Source organism: Mesoplodon densirostris, chromosome 6 (assembly GCF_025265405.1).
Source record: "Mesoplodon densirostris isolate mMesDen1 chromosome 6, mMesDen1 primary haplotype, whole genome shotgun sequence".
Lineage (NCBI taxonomy): Eukaryota > Metazoa > Chordata > Mammalia > Artiodactyla > Ziphiidae > Mesoplodon > Mesoplodon densirostris.
The window spans coordinates 46,162,882-46,176,563 of record NC_082666.1 but is presented as its reverse complement, the minus strand read 5'-3'; the positions used below and the strand labels follow the sequence as shown (position 1 = coordinate 46,176,563).

The 13,682-nt window shown below is 54.8% G+C and overlaps 1 protein-coding gene across 2 annotated transcripts; it reads right to left on the bottom strand.

The window, feature by feature from the left end:
* Positions 1-417: 417 nt before the first annotated feature.
* Positions 418-12,638, bottom strand: NOL6 (nucleolar protein 6). Of its 2 annotated transcripts, none has more exons than XM_060101812.1 (26): positions 12,430-12,638; positions 11,159-11,365; positions 10,954-11,070; positions 9,356-9,535; positions 8,849-9,017; positions 8,497-8,631; positions 8,256-8,419; positions 8,049-8,169; positions 7,784-7,842; positions 7,600-7,701; positions 7,264-7,379; positions 6,916-7,093; positions 6,636-6,758; positions 5,933-6,081; positions 5,706-5,781; positions 5,326-5,466; positions 5,064-5,181; positions 4,828-4,982; positions 4,573-4,736; positions 4,027-4,179; positions 3,716-3,813; positions 2,809-2,933; positions 2,597-2,686; positions 2,023-2,217; positions 1,805-1,906; positions 418-1,631 (listed from the first exon to the last, which is right to left on the bottom strand). In XM_060101812.1, the coding sequence occupies exons 1-26, from the start codon at positions 12,481-12,483 to the stop codon at positions 1,482-1,484; spliced, it is 3,441 nt and encodes a 1,146-aa protein (XP_059957795.1). In that variant the 5' UTR covers positions 12,484-12,638; the 3' UTR covers positions 418-1,481. The 2 variants fall into 2 exon arrangements, with proteins under 2 accessions (XP_059957795.1, XP_059957796.1); XM_060101813.1 differs by lacking the exon at positions 12,430-12,638 and adding an exon at positions 12,054-12,411.
* Positions 12,639-13,682: the final 1,044 nt, after the last annotated feature.

The window sequence follows — 13,682 nt, the reverse complement described above, 5'->3', positions numbered from 1 at the left end:
AAAGCTTTTTTTTTTTTTTTTCTTTGGCTGCATTGCATGGCTTGAGTGATTTTAGTCCTCGACCAGGGATTGAACCCAGGCCCTCAGTTGTGAGAGTGTGGAATCCTAATCCTTGGACTGCCAAGCAATTCCCAACATCAACTTTTTAATTCTCAGGCCTTTCACCATCAAAACCCTACCCATTCTAGGCAGAGATCACAAATCATGATTCTCTTTTCCTTGAACTCTTCTGGTGGCCTGCCCTGTCCTCCACCTGCCTGGGCCAGGTGCCCCTTCTGCACACACCTGTATCCTGCTTGGGCAGAGCACTGTACTAGGTGCCATGAAATCTTTTCAAATATGTTTCCTGCCCTCAAAGAGCGTACGTTTAGGAGACAAGGTCAAAACCATGCGGAAAAGGCAGACAAGCCAATGACATAAGGAAATTAAATGCTTTAATTTTAAATCACAGTTTAAAACAAGAGAGTTCATGCCACTGTACGTGACTGCAAAGAGAAATGAACAGGCAGTAATTGCTCTAATGTTTCAGAGGAGACAAAGCGCACCTTAGGCTGAGGGAGAGGAACGGTTTAAGGAGGAGTCACTGTTAGAGCTGAGTCTGGAAAAACAGCCAGGATTAGGGAGAGGCTGCTGGAAGGGGGGTGTGGACCAGGCTGAAAGGAAGCAGCACCCCCTCCCTCAGGGCACTGGGAGGTCCTGGAGAGCAGGTCTTGGGTCCCACTCACCTCTGCACCACCACTGCAGGAGCACAGAGCCTGAGGGGCTCAGACACCGGAGGCCAGGGCAGCAATCAGTGCTTTCTGCATCTCTCCTGGATGGGGGACCACCAGTCCCCCTCACCCCTTTCACCCACCCGGCCCCTTCCAGTCCTCTGTGCTTTTCCATGTCCCCACCCTGGGATGCAGTGGAACCAACACAGGTGGGCATTGTGCCCCTTCAATGCGGTGTATTCACCCCACGTAGCCCCCTCTCCACTGCTCAGTGCTGGTGCTCTGTGACTCTCAGGCAGTGCCACACCTTCTCTGAGGCCCATTTAAAAGGCCTGACAATGCACCAAAGGGCATACTGAGGTCGAGGCACACATCCTGGCAGAGGGGTGGGGACAGAGCCTCAGCCCTGGGCACAAAGCCTCTTCTCCGGGCTTCTGGGAGCAGCCTGGGAAGGAAAAAATAAAAAAGGCCCAGGCCAGGCGGACAAGTAGATGGATCTCCTGGGTTCATTCAGTGTCCCCTCTGAGCTGGCTCCCAGTCCTCTTCTGGTCAGGCCCAGGGGACTCCACAGGACACCATGGCCCCTGCCCCAACGCTGGGGCATCAGACAGAAAATTGGGACAGGGCTTTGTTGGGAATGATTCAGCATGCTCAGGCCAGCAAGCCCTCCTTGGAAGGTCCATATGCAGCAAGGGTGGTCACGGCATTGACATCTTGCTCCAGAGGTCTGCAGTCCTGCTGTCCATCTACAGCTTGCTCCTGGGCTGGAGGTCACACGGTCCACCTCTCACTTCGGGCCTCCACAGCCTGGACCAGGCCTTCGCCCAGGATGGCAAAGTCCTCCAGGATGGCTTCTACATTGGGCACCATCACCAGCTCCCCACCTTGAGACACCACCATGCGCCCCTTTGTGTTGGAGGCCTGGGAGAATCAGAGAAATGTAGATTGAGGTGTCACGAGAGGCACACGCAGAGACACCAACACACGTTTCACACCTGCCACCGGGTCACTCGTGGAACCACACACAGACACGCATGCCCATGTGGAACACATGTACACACTCAGGAAAAGACAACTGTCACCAGCCAGCTCACCTTTAAGGGCTGGGGCTGGAAGCTGGTGGGCTTCCAGAGGACACCGATCACCTTTCCGCCATGCTGGTCATAGAAGAAAAGGGCCAGGTCCCCAAAGGCCTCCTAGAAAAGGGCAGGACAGAGACAAGATTACAGGTGGACACCTGAGAGCCACCTCCACGGCCCCAGCTCCACCTGGATGTTCCCTCCCCAGGGTCAGTCAGCCCTTGAGGACCTACCCTGAGCTGTGCCAGGTAGAGCTGAGGAGGATCGTAGCCCAGCACGGGCATCAGGGAGGAGGGCCCCGGCTCACTAAGCAGGCCCCGGCAGAAGGAGGCAGCTGGCGAGTCCACAGCCTGGCGGTGCCGGGGGATGTGGCGGGGAGACAGGTGGATCAGCACGTCGTACATGTCCAACGGTGGCCGGAACACTGTCTGAAGAGGGGTAGGGGGTGCTCAGCAGTGCCCACTGGGCAGCCAGGAACTGGACCACAAACCCCTCCACATGCCCACTCTGGTTCCCTCCTTCCCCTTTGTCTGACCCACCCATTATGGGCCCAAATGCTCATTTGAAGGCAGGAACAACAAGACCCAGCTGGTGGCAGCTTGGGTCCCCAGGAGGAGCGCGGGATAGAAGCGCGAAGCCAGGGCCCCGATTCTCCTGCAGGCTCCCCCACTGCCAGGCACCATGGGCAGCTGCAACGCCTTCTCTGGATTCAGTCTCACCAAACAAGGGCCCCTAGAGCTCCAGACTTCCATGGTTCAAAGGCAGAGTCCCCAGAGCCCCTGGAGTCAGTCTGGGCCCGGGGCTTACCCTGATGTCCCCAGGACCCCGGGGATCCATTAGCTGCTTCTCTAGGATGGGCAAGGCTTCAGCTGCCAGGACCATGAGCTGGTGTAGGATCTGGGGGGCACACATACATCAGATAGGTCACACCTGACCACAGGTCTCTCATAGCTCAGGCTGGGCCTGCTTTTTCCTTGGGGGAGAAAACCACACATTTGAGAGCAGGAATGAAATTAAACCTGGGGCGAGGGTCCATCCTGTGTCCATACAGAGGTTTTGCGATCCTGGGGGGTAATGATGACCATGACGGGGAGTTTGGTCCGGGTTGCCAGGAAGACGCTGCGGATCTCCACCTGCTCCTCCGCTGTGGATGAGAGGGGGTCTTGGGTCAGCCTACTCCTCCCCGCAGATACCTTCTACTGCCCTGGGTCCTTCTAGTGCACACTTAGCAGCTGCCCATCACAGGGATTTTCCAACATCCCCCAAATGGCAAAAGCGATGAAAGGGACACCGCATCTGCCTCAACTGGGCAGGGTGTTAAACTCCCAGCCTGGGACCAGAAGCAGAATTTTCCACTGCCTGGCACCCTAGTCTGGTTTCCGGGCCTGCACAAGCTGAGGCCTGCCCCTGGCCCCTTCCTACCCTGGGCTCCCACACACCTGGGGAATTAGAAAGCTGATACCTTCCTCTTTGCTGGGACCAGAAGCTCCTCATATTACAACCAGAAATCATCACTCACCGCCGCCCCCCGCACCCAAGAGGTCTGGGCATGTATTCTAGCCTGCACCGCTCCCTGCTCCCCACCGTAAGACTTCTCACCTGGTGTTCAGAGTCCCTCTTCCTCTTTCCTCTTCCCTTCACAGCCCCCCAGGTAGCCTGCTTATCATCCCCAGTCCGCTGTGTTTCTGATCATCACGTGGACAAACCGTATCTCTACAGTCTCGGAGCTCCCTAAAGGCTTGATTTGGTCCTCTTCCTCCTTAACAATTCCCTACCCCCAGGCAGTCAGGGTCAGGAGTGGATATCCGGGATAGGGGAGGCAGAGAGAAAACCTAACAGACGGACAGGGAAAACCCGTGCCTGCCCTGTTCTACCATCCACAAAGGGGAGTTCCTGCACTAGTCCGACCCTGATCCTACCACTTACCAGTGAGCTCATCATTGAGGTTGACAATTAGGGGGTTGTTCTTCCAATCAAAGGTTGATATCAGGAAAAGGAACCGAAGGAAGCCCACCTGGGGGGAGCTGAGAGGAAGGGGTAAGCAAAGCATCTGGGCCAGCCACACATGCCCAGGCCCCCCACGGCCCGGAGAGCCTAGGGCCCTTGGTGTGGATTGCGGGGGTTAGAATCCCTTCTGTCCCTTGGTTCAGCCACCTCTCCCATGTGGACTGAAGCACGGGGGATGAAAGCTGGCCCCAGTGGAACTTCCTGGCTAGGGGAAAGGTGGAGGGAATCACCTGGGAGGGGTGAAGGGCTCAGGGTGCAGGAAAAGGGCAGCGGCCACCAGGTCCAGGCTCTCATCGGTGAGCTCCTCACCTAGGAGCTGGGCGCGCACCCACCGCTTGGCCAGCCGAGCCACACCCGAGAAGGCTGGGTGCTGTTGCTGGAGTCTGCGGGGAGAGGAGGGTAGTGGCCACGACAGTGAGGCCCTCAGGGCCCAAGAACAGTGTTTCAGCCCCGCTGCTGCTATTTACTCAACTTTACCCAACACTAGCCTCTGTGCTAATGCATTACACGTATCATCTCACATCTTCCTAATTAGTACCCCAAGAGGTTGGTCCTAGCATGATTCCCATTTTACAGATGAGAAAAATAAGGTTGAGGGGAGGGGGAACCCTGCTCCAGGGACACAGCCAGTGAAGTGGCAGGGCCAGGGTTCTAGCACTTGCCTGACTCCAGAACTCATCTCTCCAACCGGCCTTCCAGAGAGACAGATGGCCAGGAGAGCAGAATGGGGCCAGGAAAGGGTCTACAGACATGAGAGCCTGTGGGGGTGGCCATACCCATGCAAGGTGCTGGTGAGCAGGGGCAACTGCCTAGTGTCCCTCTCAAGGCAGAGGGAGGCGGGAGTGTCCCTCAAGGAGATGATCCCCTCGGGGCTCCGCATCTCCCTCAGGATCTGGGGCTCCCGTTGATAGGCCACACAAATCCGGAACACAAACCCATCCTGTTGGAAGAGGGGATGGCATGGGAGGCGGGCCACCCTGACACCCCTGTCCCCTCCCCCTCTGGGTATCCCTGCCCTGCACCAGCCGAACCTTGAGGACATCGGTGTGCGTGGCCGTGGCGCGGCACTGCAGCCCATGCTGCTGCGTCAGCAGCTCTGCCAGGCGCAGCTGGAAGGCAGCCCGGACCCTCCGTATGGCCTCAGCATCCTGTGGCCACTGCCCACTGCCCTCCAGGTGACATACCACTGTGGAGAAGAGTGAGAGGCCTCAGCCTGCGGCCTGGGGTGAGAACAGTCCCTCTCACCCCCTCGCAAGAGCTCCCTCACCAGTCATGGGCTCCACGTAGGCTGGACAGGGCTTGTCAGGCCGGGGCAACAGCGAGGCCCGCTCTTGCAGCTGTTCATAGAAGGAGGAGGCTGGCCGGACTGCAGTTGGTGGGAACACCTATGGAAGAAGCGGTGCTGAGGAAGAGGTCTGGGACTGGGAGGGAGTGCCCAGCGTCAAGAAGCTGGAAGGGAGAATACTGGGTGAGTGGAGCAGAGGTGGGTGTCACGAAGCCGAAGGAGCTCCCTGCCCCTTGCGCCTCACCTCAGTGTAGCGCAGCACTGGGTGAGCTCCCTGCACGGCAGACACGGTCAGCGGCAGGCCTTCCAGTCCCCACAGCAAGCGGCTGAGGTCATCGTAGCAACGCACCGCAGCTGCTAGGGCCTCCTCACCTGTGCTGGAGGTCTGAGAGGGAAAAGAAAGACAGGAGGGCACGACGTTTCAGAAGAGCCCGACCCCCTGGGATACAGCCATGGCTCAGGCTGCTGCTGCAGAGCCAGGGAGCCCCCTGCTGGACGCTCTGGGAAGTGCAGCCTGGCTAAGGTGGGGCTCTCCACCCCCATCCCCACCCCCAAATCCAGCCACACAGGCTGCTTACTCTACAGTCCCTAGCCTTAACCCAAGCCCTGAACCAGGGCCCTTACCTCTTTCAGGCCTTGAATCAGTGCATCCAGGAGGCCGCCCGTATAGTGGATACAGGTATCTGGGATGTCAGCATGGCTGGAAAATGGGCACAGGCACAGCGTGGGCACTGGGGGCCATGCCGAGAGCTACTGGATGTGGGCTGCTCACCCCAAAAGCTTGGGCCAGACCCTCCTAAAAGGCTCCCCAGCCCATGGCTGCCTCCTGGCATTCAGATGCTAACACTCACAGCGTTAAGAGATGAGTGACCACCTGGTGGGGAATAAGGCGCTTCTGGGCCATAGAGGCTGCCTCCCAGACCACAGCTTCCCGAATGGCTCCATCCTGGAAACGCCGAAGCTCAGAGCGAGATCCCCAGAACTGGCGGAAGTCAGCAGCCTGGGAAGAGGAAAGGGGTAGTGGTAGAGATCAACAAAGAAGGGCTCTGTCAGAAATCTCCCAACAGGGGACTTCCCTGGTGGTCCAGTGGTAAAGAATCCGCTGTATACAAGGCAGGGGATGTGGGTTCAGTCCCTGGTCGGGGAAATAAGATGCCACATGCCATGAGGCAACTAAGCCCGCGTGCCACAACTACAGAGCTCGCGTGCCTCAACAAGAGAGCCTGCGTGCCGCAAACTACAGAGCCCACGCGCCCTGGAGCCTGAATGCCACAACTAGGGAGAAAAAACCCACACGCCACAACTAGAGAGAAGCCCGCGAGCCACAATGAAAGATCCTGCATGCCTCAAAAAAGATCCCGCGTGCCGCAACTAAGACCCGATGCAGCCAAAAATAAACTAACTAAATAGATAATAAATAAATCTTGCAAAAAGGAGGAAAAAAGAAAGAAGTCCTCTGACAGGGCTCAATCCAGGTGGCATGAGGACGGTCCACTCCACTCCTTTCAATGCAAGACAGGACCAAATCACCCCTCAGACTCCAGGGCTCCTCACCTCAGGCTGGTCAGCCTCTGGACCCAGCTCGAGAACACTGGTCAGCCCCTCAGGCCGGAGGAGCAATCCCAGGGTCAGGACCCCAGAGTCTCTGTGCTTCGGTGGATCCTGGCTGATGTCCCACTGTAGGATGTAGAAAGGCTGAGCTCAATCCAAGCATCCCACAGCTTGGTCTGGAAACCCACTTTCTAGTGAGAGGGATGGTGTGTCTTTTGTATCCCTTGGGACCCTGGGTCCAACCCCCTCGGTCCCACAAACTCCCCAACCAACACCATCTCACCTCTGAGACTGGGGGCCGAGAGTGGGCCAGCAGGTGCAGCCGGGACCCCAGGCCCTGCTCCAGAAGGGTGGTTAGTGGGCCCAAAGCAGCTGAGACATAGTCCCCACCATGATCCTGCAGCTCTGGCCACAGCTTTAGTCGGTGACACGCTGCCTGCAGGCGACTCAGTGGACGGAGACTGGGGGGGCAGAGAGGGACAACGAGGGGGAATCAGGTACTGCTGGCCCCAAGTATCACCACCCCCACCACCAGGATGATTTATCTGAGCACTTGCCTGAGGACCTTTGCCCCATCACTAGCCCCAGGGACACAGGACTCACTGGCATATCCTGGCACCCCGAAACTTACTGCAGTATGTGGTCAAAAGCCCGAATCATGGGTTTGGGAGTCATCAACAGCAGCTGGAACCCATCGTCAGCTTTGCTGTCCAGCAACACCATAGACAGCCGTGCCTCATGCTGCACCTGGGGCCACAGAGTAAGGAGGGAACTCCCGCGTGAGACCACCAGCACTGCACCCCTCCCCTCACGGAACACAGGGCCCAGACCCAGAGACGGGCCCAGACCCAGAGACGGGCCTGACTGAAGGTCTCTGGAGAGGAGTTTCTGGGATTCTGGTGCTGGCAGAAGGGACAGGGTCTGGGCTGGGACATCTGGGGAAGCCAGGAGTGGGCGACACCTGTACCTGGTGGCAAGTGGAGGCAGTGACATCAGCACAGAGGTTGAGACGGCCTGAGGAGTCCAGGAAGACAACAGGGAAGGCCTGGTGGAAGTCAGCCAGGGCCGGCTGGGAAGGGGAGAGAGAAGCCAGTCAGGGCTGGGCCTTAATTTCAGGATGCCTTGCCCAGACTCAGCACTGCCCTACTCACCAGGGAGGGATCTGAGCTGAAGCATAAACTGATCCCGTTGACCGTCAGATCTGTACTGGCTGAAATGAGCCAGAGAAGGTGGGTGTGTCAGAAGGTATCCCCCTCCCTAGGGACCCAGCCCTCGTGACACCCACCCTCCGGACAGGTGGCTGCAACTGCCTGCCTCTGGGATTCGGTTTGCTCATCTGTCTGAGGACCAGAGACCCGAACGACCCCTGATGGGTATGAGTGGGGCCCTTGGCCTTTCCGAGTCCAGCCGCCTCACCCAGAAACTGCAAGGTGCTCCTCAGGACCTGGTAGCCACTCATGGCGGTATGGATCTTGTGTGTAGACACAAGGAAGGCAACCAGCATGGAGACAAGGAACCCACTGAATCCTCCCAGGCCCTGAGGGAGAGACGGAGGGAAAGGCCGGAGCTCAGAGCCAACCCACCACTCATTGAGACAGGGAAGCTGGGCCAGTCCCCACTCACCTTGTCCAGTTCCCGCTGCCGCAGCCAGACCTTCAAAAGTGCCACACCATCCTTCAGCCCAGAGGCTGAGCCCAGCACGCTTGACAGCAGCTGCGCATGGGACTCAAGGGTTGTGTCCTGCAGGACCCATGTGTTATAGCGGGGGGTGGGGGGCTCTGGGCTACCTGCGGGAGGAAAGGGGAAGTCATGAGAGGAGAAGTCCCCGCAACACCCTTCCCTCCAACTCCACCCTGATACTCACCATCCCCTGAAGGACTCTGCCCTCGGTACCAGGCAGTGCGCACATTGTTCTTGGACGGCAGCAGGCGGCACGGGCGGAAGAAGTCAGGTGGAGGGCATGGATGCAGACGGACAGTGACCAGACGCTCATCCTTCCCTGCGGGGAGATGGGAGATGCTGAGACCCTGCAGCCCCCTGGAGCCGGAGGAGCCCCTGTACCACCTGCACCACCCCCCCTGCCCCATTTGAGGGCCTTACACCTTTCTCCTCCAACTTGAGGCCCAAGCTTCTCACCTTGGACTTGAGGCCCCAGTTCCTCCCCCACTGGATTTGCAACCCCATACAGTGCCCTCCACCCAGTATATGCCTCCCACCATGCGGCCGCAGCAGCAGCGAGGGTTTCAGGTGGCAGCCATTGGTGTAGGAAAAGCGAACACTGCCAAAGAGTGGGTCTTGGGACAGGTGGTGAGCCAAGTGGGCCAGGTAGAGGGCACGCTTGCGGAAGTAGCGCTGGTTCAGCCCATCCTTGTCCTGTAGGATCTCCTGGAGGGGGTCAGGAGAAGAGAGAGATGGCCAGTCACTTAAGTCTTTGTTGTTGGAGAACTTGGGGGCCAAATGAAGCCAAGGTCAAAGCTTGGCAACCTCATCTGCTGGCCAGGATGCTTAAGCCAAAGCTAGCAATACCACAACTCAGATGAGGAAGACGAAGGTCCAAATGGCAAATCTAAGCTCCCTCAGGACAACTGCAGTGGTCTGTTCTCTGGATTTAGAATTCAGATTTCAATGCCCCGGCAAGCGAGAGGTGGGAAAAAGAGAGGGATCAAGGGATTTGTAGGTGGTGAAATGGCAGACCTCTCCATTCCCCAAACTCTGAACCTCACCCTGGGCATGGTCAATGCCACATCCACATTGATGTCCGGCCGGATGCAGGTGCCCAGAAGGTAACTGCCCACAACAGTGACCTGGGCTGGGGGTAAGAAGCGGAAACAGCCCTTCACAGTATAGGGCACTTGGTGGAGGGGGACTCGAACCCCATCCTGGAGCCATGCCTGGTTGGTCAGCTGTGGGGACAGAGACAGTGACTCGTATTAATTTGATTGCCTTCCTAACATGTCCCCTTGATGTCTAGTAGACGTCTCAAATTCAACATGTCAAAATGTTTGAAACCAAACTTCTGATCTTCCTATAAACATGTCTTCCCCATTAAGACAACTCCATACTAGCTGCTCAAGCTAAAAACATTTAAATCACCTTGACTCATCTGTTAAGAACACCCATTTCACTTTCAAAAGGTATCCAGACACTGACCACTTCTCTACTCTACCCTAGTCTGAGCCGTTTTCAGTGGATCATTGCACAATAGGTTTCTAACTAGTCTCCCTGATTTCACCTTTGTCCCCCTCCAATCTACTTTTTTTTGTTTTGTTTTGTTTTTTTTGCGGTACGTGGGCCTCTCATTGTTGTGGCCTCTCCCGTTGCGGAGCACAGGCTCCAGACGCGCAGGCTCAGCGGCCATGGCTCACAGGTCTAGCCACTCCGTGGCATGTGGGATCTTCCTGGACCGGGGCAGGAACCCGTGTCCCCTGCATCGGCAGGCAGACTCTCAACCACTGCGCCACCAGGGAAGCCCTCCAATCTACTTTTAACACAAAAACCTGGGTGAACTTTTTAATGCTGAAGTTAGATCACAAACAAAATGCCTGGAGTTATTCCCCATCTCATCCAGAGCAAGAGCCAAAGTCCTTGTTTTGGTGCACAAGGCCCTGCATGATATGCCCCCCTCCTCTATAACCTTTCTGAACTTACCTCCTTCTATCTTCCCCTCATTCATTCCAAGGAATGTACCAGACCTATTCTTTTTTTTTTTTAATTTTTTAGTTTAACTTTATTTTTTTATACAGCAGGTTCTTATTAGTTATCCATCTTAAACATATTAGTATATATATGTCAATCCCAATCTCCCAATTCATCATACCAGACCTATTCTTGCCTTTGAACCTTTGTGTTGGCTATTTTCCCTTCCTGGAATGCTCTTCTTCCCTTAGATATCTATATACCTGACTCACATTCTTCACACAAATGTCACTTCACTAAGGTCTACCTCAACCACGCTACTTAAAGTTGCCAACCACTCTCACCCTCTGATATTCCCATAATCCCCTTACCTTGTCCTTCTTCCTTTTTCCATAGTACTTACCACCTTCTAACACTGCCATACAGTTTACTTGTCGTGTTCATTATCTATCGTCCATAAGTCTAACACTAGAACATAGGCTGCTTTGTTCACTAATGTACCCTAAGCACACAACTACTGCAAGGCACGTGTTTGCTAAATGAATGAACACATAATTGACTGCACTCCTAGCTGAGACTCCTGGCAGTGAGAATGAGCTCCCTAGCACCCCATCCCCTTCAGAGAATAACAAAGCCCCTAAGGACCTCTTCTGGGTTTTCCAGTTCCCTCCACTACCTGCCTTACCTCTGTCTCAGGGGTTGAGGGCACCCTCATGATCCGCTGGTTGACCTTCCATAGGAAAGCATCAATCCGCTCTTTCTTCTTCTCTGACAGCCTCACTTCCTTCAGTAGCTCCTCTACCTGTAAGAAGTGGCAGGGGTGAGTAGTACTTCAGCCTCAGGGTCTCAGGCCCACCTCTCTAACCCAATCTCCAACCACCCAACGGTACCTGTAAACGAAGCAAGCTGGAATGGAACAGACTCTCAGTCTCCCGAAGGCGATTTAGCTCCTCATTGGTAGGCTCCTTGTACAGTTCTGCCCGGCTGAGCTTCACGGGCTGCAGGAGGCCCTCCACTGGAGAACCAGCCACCGAACACTTCTTTGAGGATTCCTTCTTCCCCTCCTTGCCTGTGCCTTCCAGAGCTGACGCCATCACCTGTGGCCAATGAGAGGAAAAACCCAGAGTGACATCACAGATATCTAGCATCCACTGCCTGACGTGCCACCATGACAGGATGTGGGTAAAGGCTTTACCTGCTCTTGGTCTCTCTTGAATAGGAGTCAGATTGTGTAAAACTCAGAATAATTTTTACTTAAAAGAACATTACTGAGCTCTATACTGAAAACTCCTTGAGTTGAGGGTTCCCCATCTATCTGACAGCACAAGTTGCTAGGGGTAGTAGCTGACTGGGCCATGCACCAAGCAATGCCTCAGGTCCTTGTAAGTACCAGGAGCTTCCTCTTCTGCTGGGTTAATCCTGGGACTTTGCAAATGCCATCTCCACTCTTGCTCTATCCAAATCCTGCCAGGCTACACACACACACACACACACACACATCCTGCCCCAGCAAGCCCTGACTATAAACTATATAAGTATACATTAAGTGCTCAATGATGGAAGAGCCTACTGACTCTGAAGGACACACTCAGTGAATCATCCAATCCTCATAATAATCCTAGCAGAAAACGGACACCCGAACGAAGCCCAGTGAGCTAGAGGTTCCAGTTGGTATGCTTAAACTGTGAGCAGGCTTCGAACCCTGGGCTGCGGGATCCCAAACCTTCTCCCCTACAGCCCTGGGCCCCGCCCCCCTCCACGATCCCACACCCTGGAGAGCCTTACTGTAGCGCTCCAGGAGCGCCACCACGTGGAGAGCACAAAACTAGACACAAGAGGGAAGAAGATCCCGTCCAACCTCCAGGAGGACTTCGTCAGGGAAAAGACACAAGCCGCAGAAGGGGGTGGGTTTTTTTTTCGGTTTCAAGGTGTAGAGCTAGCGAACAGAGAGAAGCTCAATTGGCTTTACTATTTCCATCCGGATAATGCCAAGTTCCATCTCCCTTAGCAAGCCATGATTGTCTCGGTATCCTGGGCTGGAAGCATCAGGGGAAATGGGGCTCTTCCAGAAGGGACCGTTCTCGTGCCCTCGCTAGAGAGCTGTTAGGTTCTGCCACCTCCGACACGTTGCGCATTCCTTCCTCCCAGATGGCTCACCCACCTCCGGCTCCCCGGCAGTTCCGCGATGCTGCGCTCCCTTATGTGCGGGTCCCATCCCTCCCGTACTGCTCCCGCACTTTGGGTTTAAAGTCCACTTGCTCTGCACAACTTCTTCCCACGTTGACAGAAATGCCCAAACCGCGGCAGATATGCAGCCCAGATCGCCAGCTTTGCTGCAGAGAGCGGAAGCTAGCCTCGTGGCACAGGACTCCACCCAGTTCAAGAGCCATTGGGTGAGTGCCTGACGAGTCGCTTGTCATTGGTTTCTGTCACTCTCCAGGACCGCCCATTATGGGGGAGGGGCCAAATAGGGTTCTCCGATTTACGGCCTCCTTGCGACGCCACGCCTGAAGCCTGCTCGTAACTTGGCGGTCGCTTCCTTTTCCTCACTTCCTCCGTTTGGGTCGAAAGGGGAAGGGCGGGGCTAGATTGGGCCCTCTGGGGAGGGTTTGTTTACTTAACGACAGTGAGTCCTTTTCTTTTCTCATCTTATCAATTAACCAATCTCGTCAGTTCTACTTCCAAAGTATATCTTGAGTTTATTCACTCTACTCTGTATTTACTGCCGAGTTCGGTGCGCATCACATCATCTTGTGCCTAGAATAATGTAACAGCTTTTTTCCAGTTTATTACATTTTCCAAGTCTACTGAAATGTTGCTATAATATTATGATGAACGCCCATATACCCTTCACCTACCCATCATAACTTAGTGTTGATGTTTTGCCAAATTTGTTTTGTCTTAATGGGTTTTTTTTAGAAGCCTGAGTTTTATTTGTTTGTTTAATATTTATTTATTTATTTGGCTGCATTGGGTCTTAGTTGTGGCAGGCGGGATCTTCCTTGCGGCATGTGGGATCTTTGTGGCACGCAGGCTCTCTAGTTGTGGCGTGCAGGCTCTAGAGCACACGGGCTCAGTAGCTGCGTGGCAAGTGGGCTTAGTTGCCCCGTGGCATGTGGGATCTTAGTTCCCTGACCAGGGGTCGAACCTGCATCCCCTGCATTGGAAGGCAGATTCTTAACTACTGGACGACTGGGGAAGTCCCTGTGTATTTATGTTTTATTATTTTTCATAACCATTTGAGAACCAAATGGTTCTTAAAAACCATACCTAAGTACTTTGGCCTGTGTCTACCAAGAATAAGGACTATCTCTTATGTAGTCATAATTCAATTATAAAATTCAGGAAATTTAACCTTGATTCAATGCCATTATATAAAGTCCATATTCAAATCTTGCAATTATCCCAATAATA

Excerpts from the sequence above, each read along its gene's own strand:
- NOL6 (XM_060101812.1), bottom strand. The coding sequence starts at position 12,483 with ATGGGACCCGCACATAAGGGAGCGCAGCATCGCGGAACTGCCGGGGAG. Across the intron at positions 9,536-10,953 it reads CCTCAACCCCTGAGACAGAG|CTGACCAACCAGGCATGGCT; the intron begins GTAAGGCAGGTA and ends CTGTCCCCACAG. Across the intron at positions 4,983-5,063 it reads CTACGTGGAGCCCATGACTG|TGGTATGTCACCTGGAGGGC; the intron begins GTGAGGGAGCTC and ends TCTTCTCCACAG.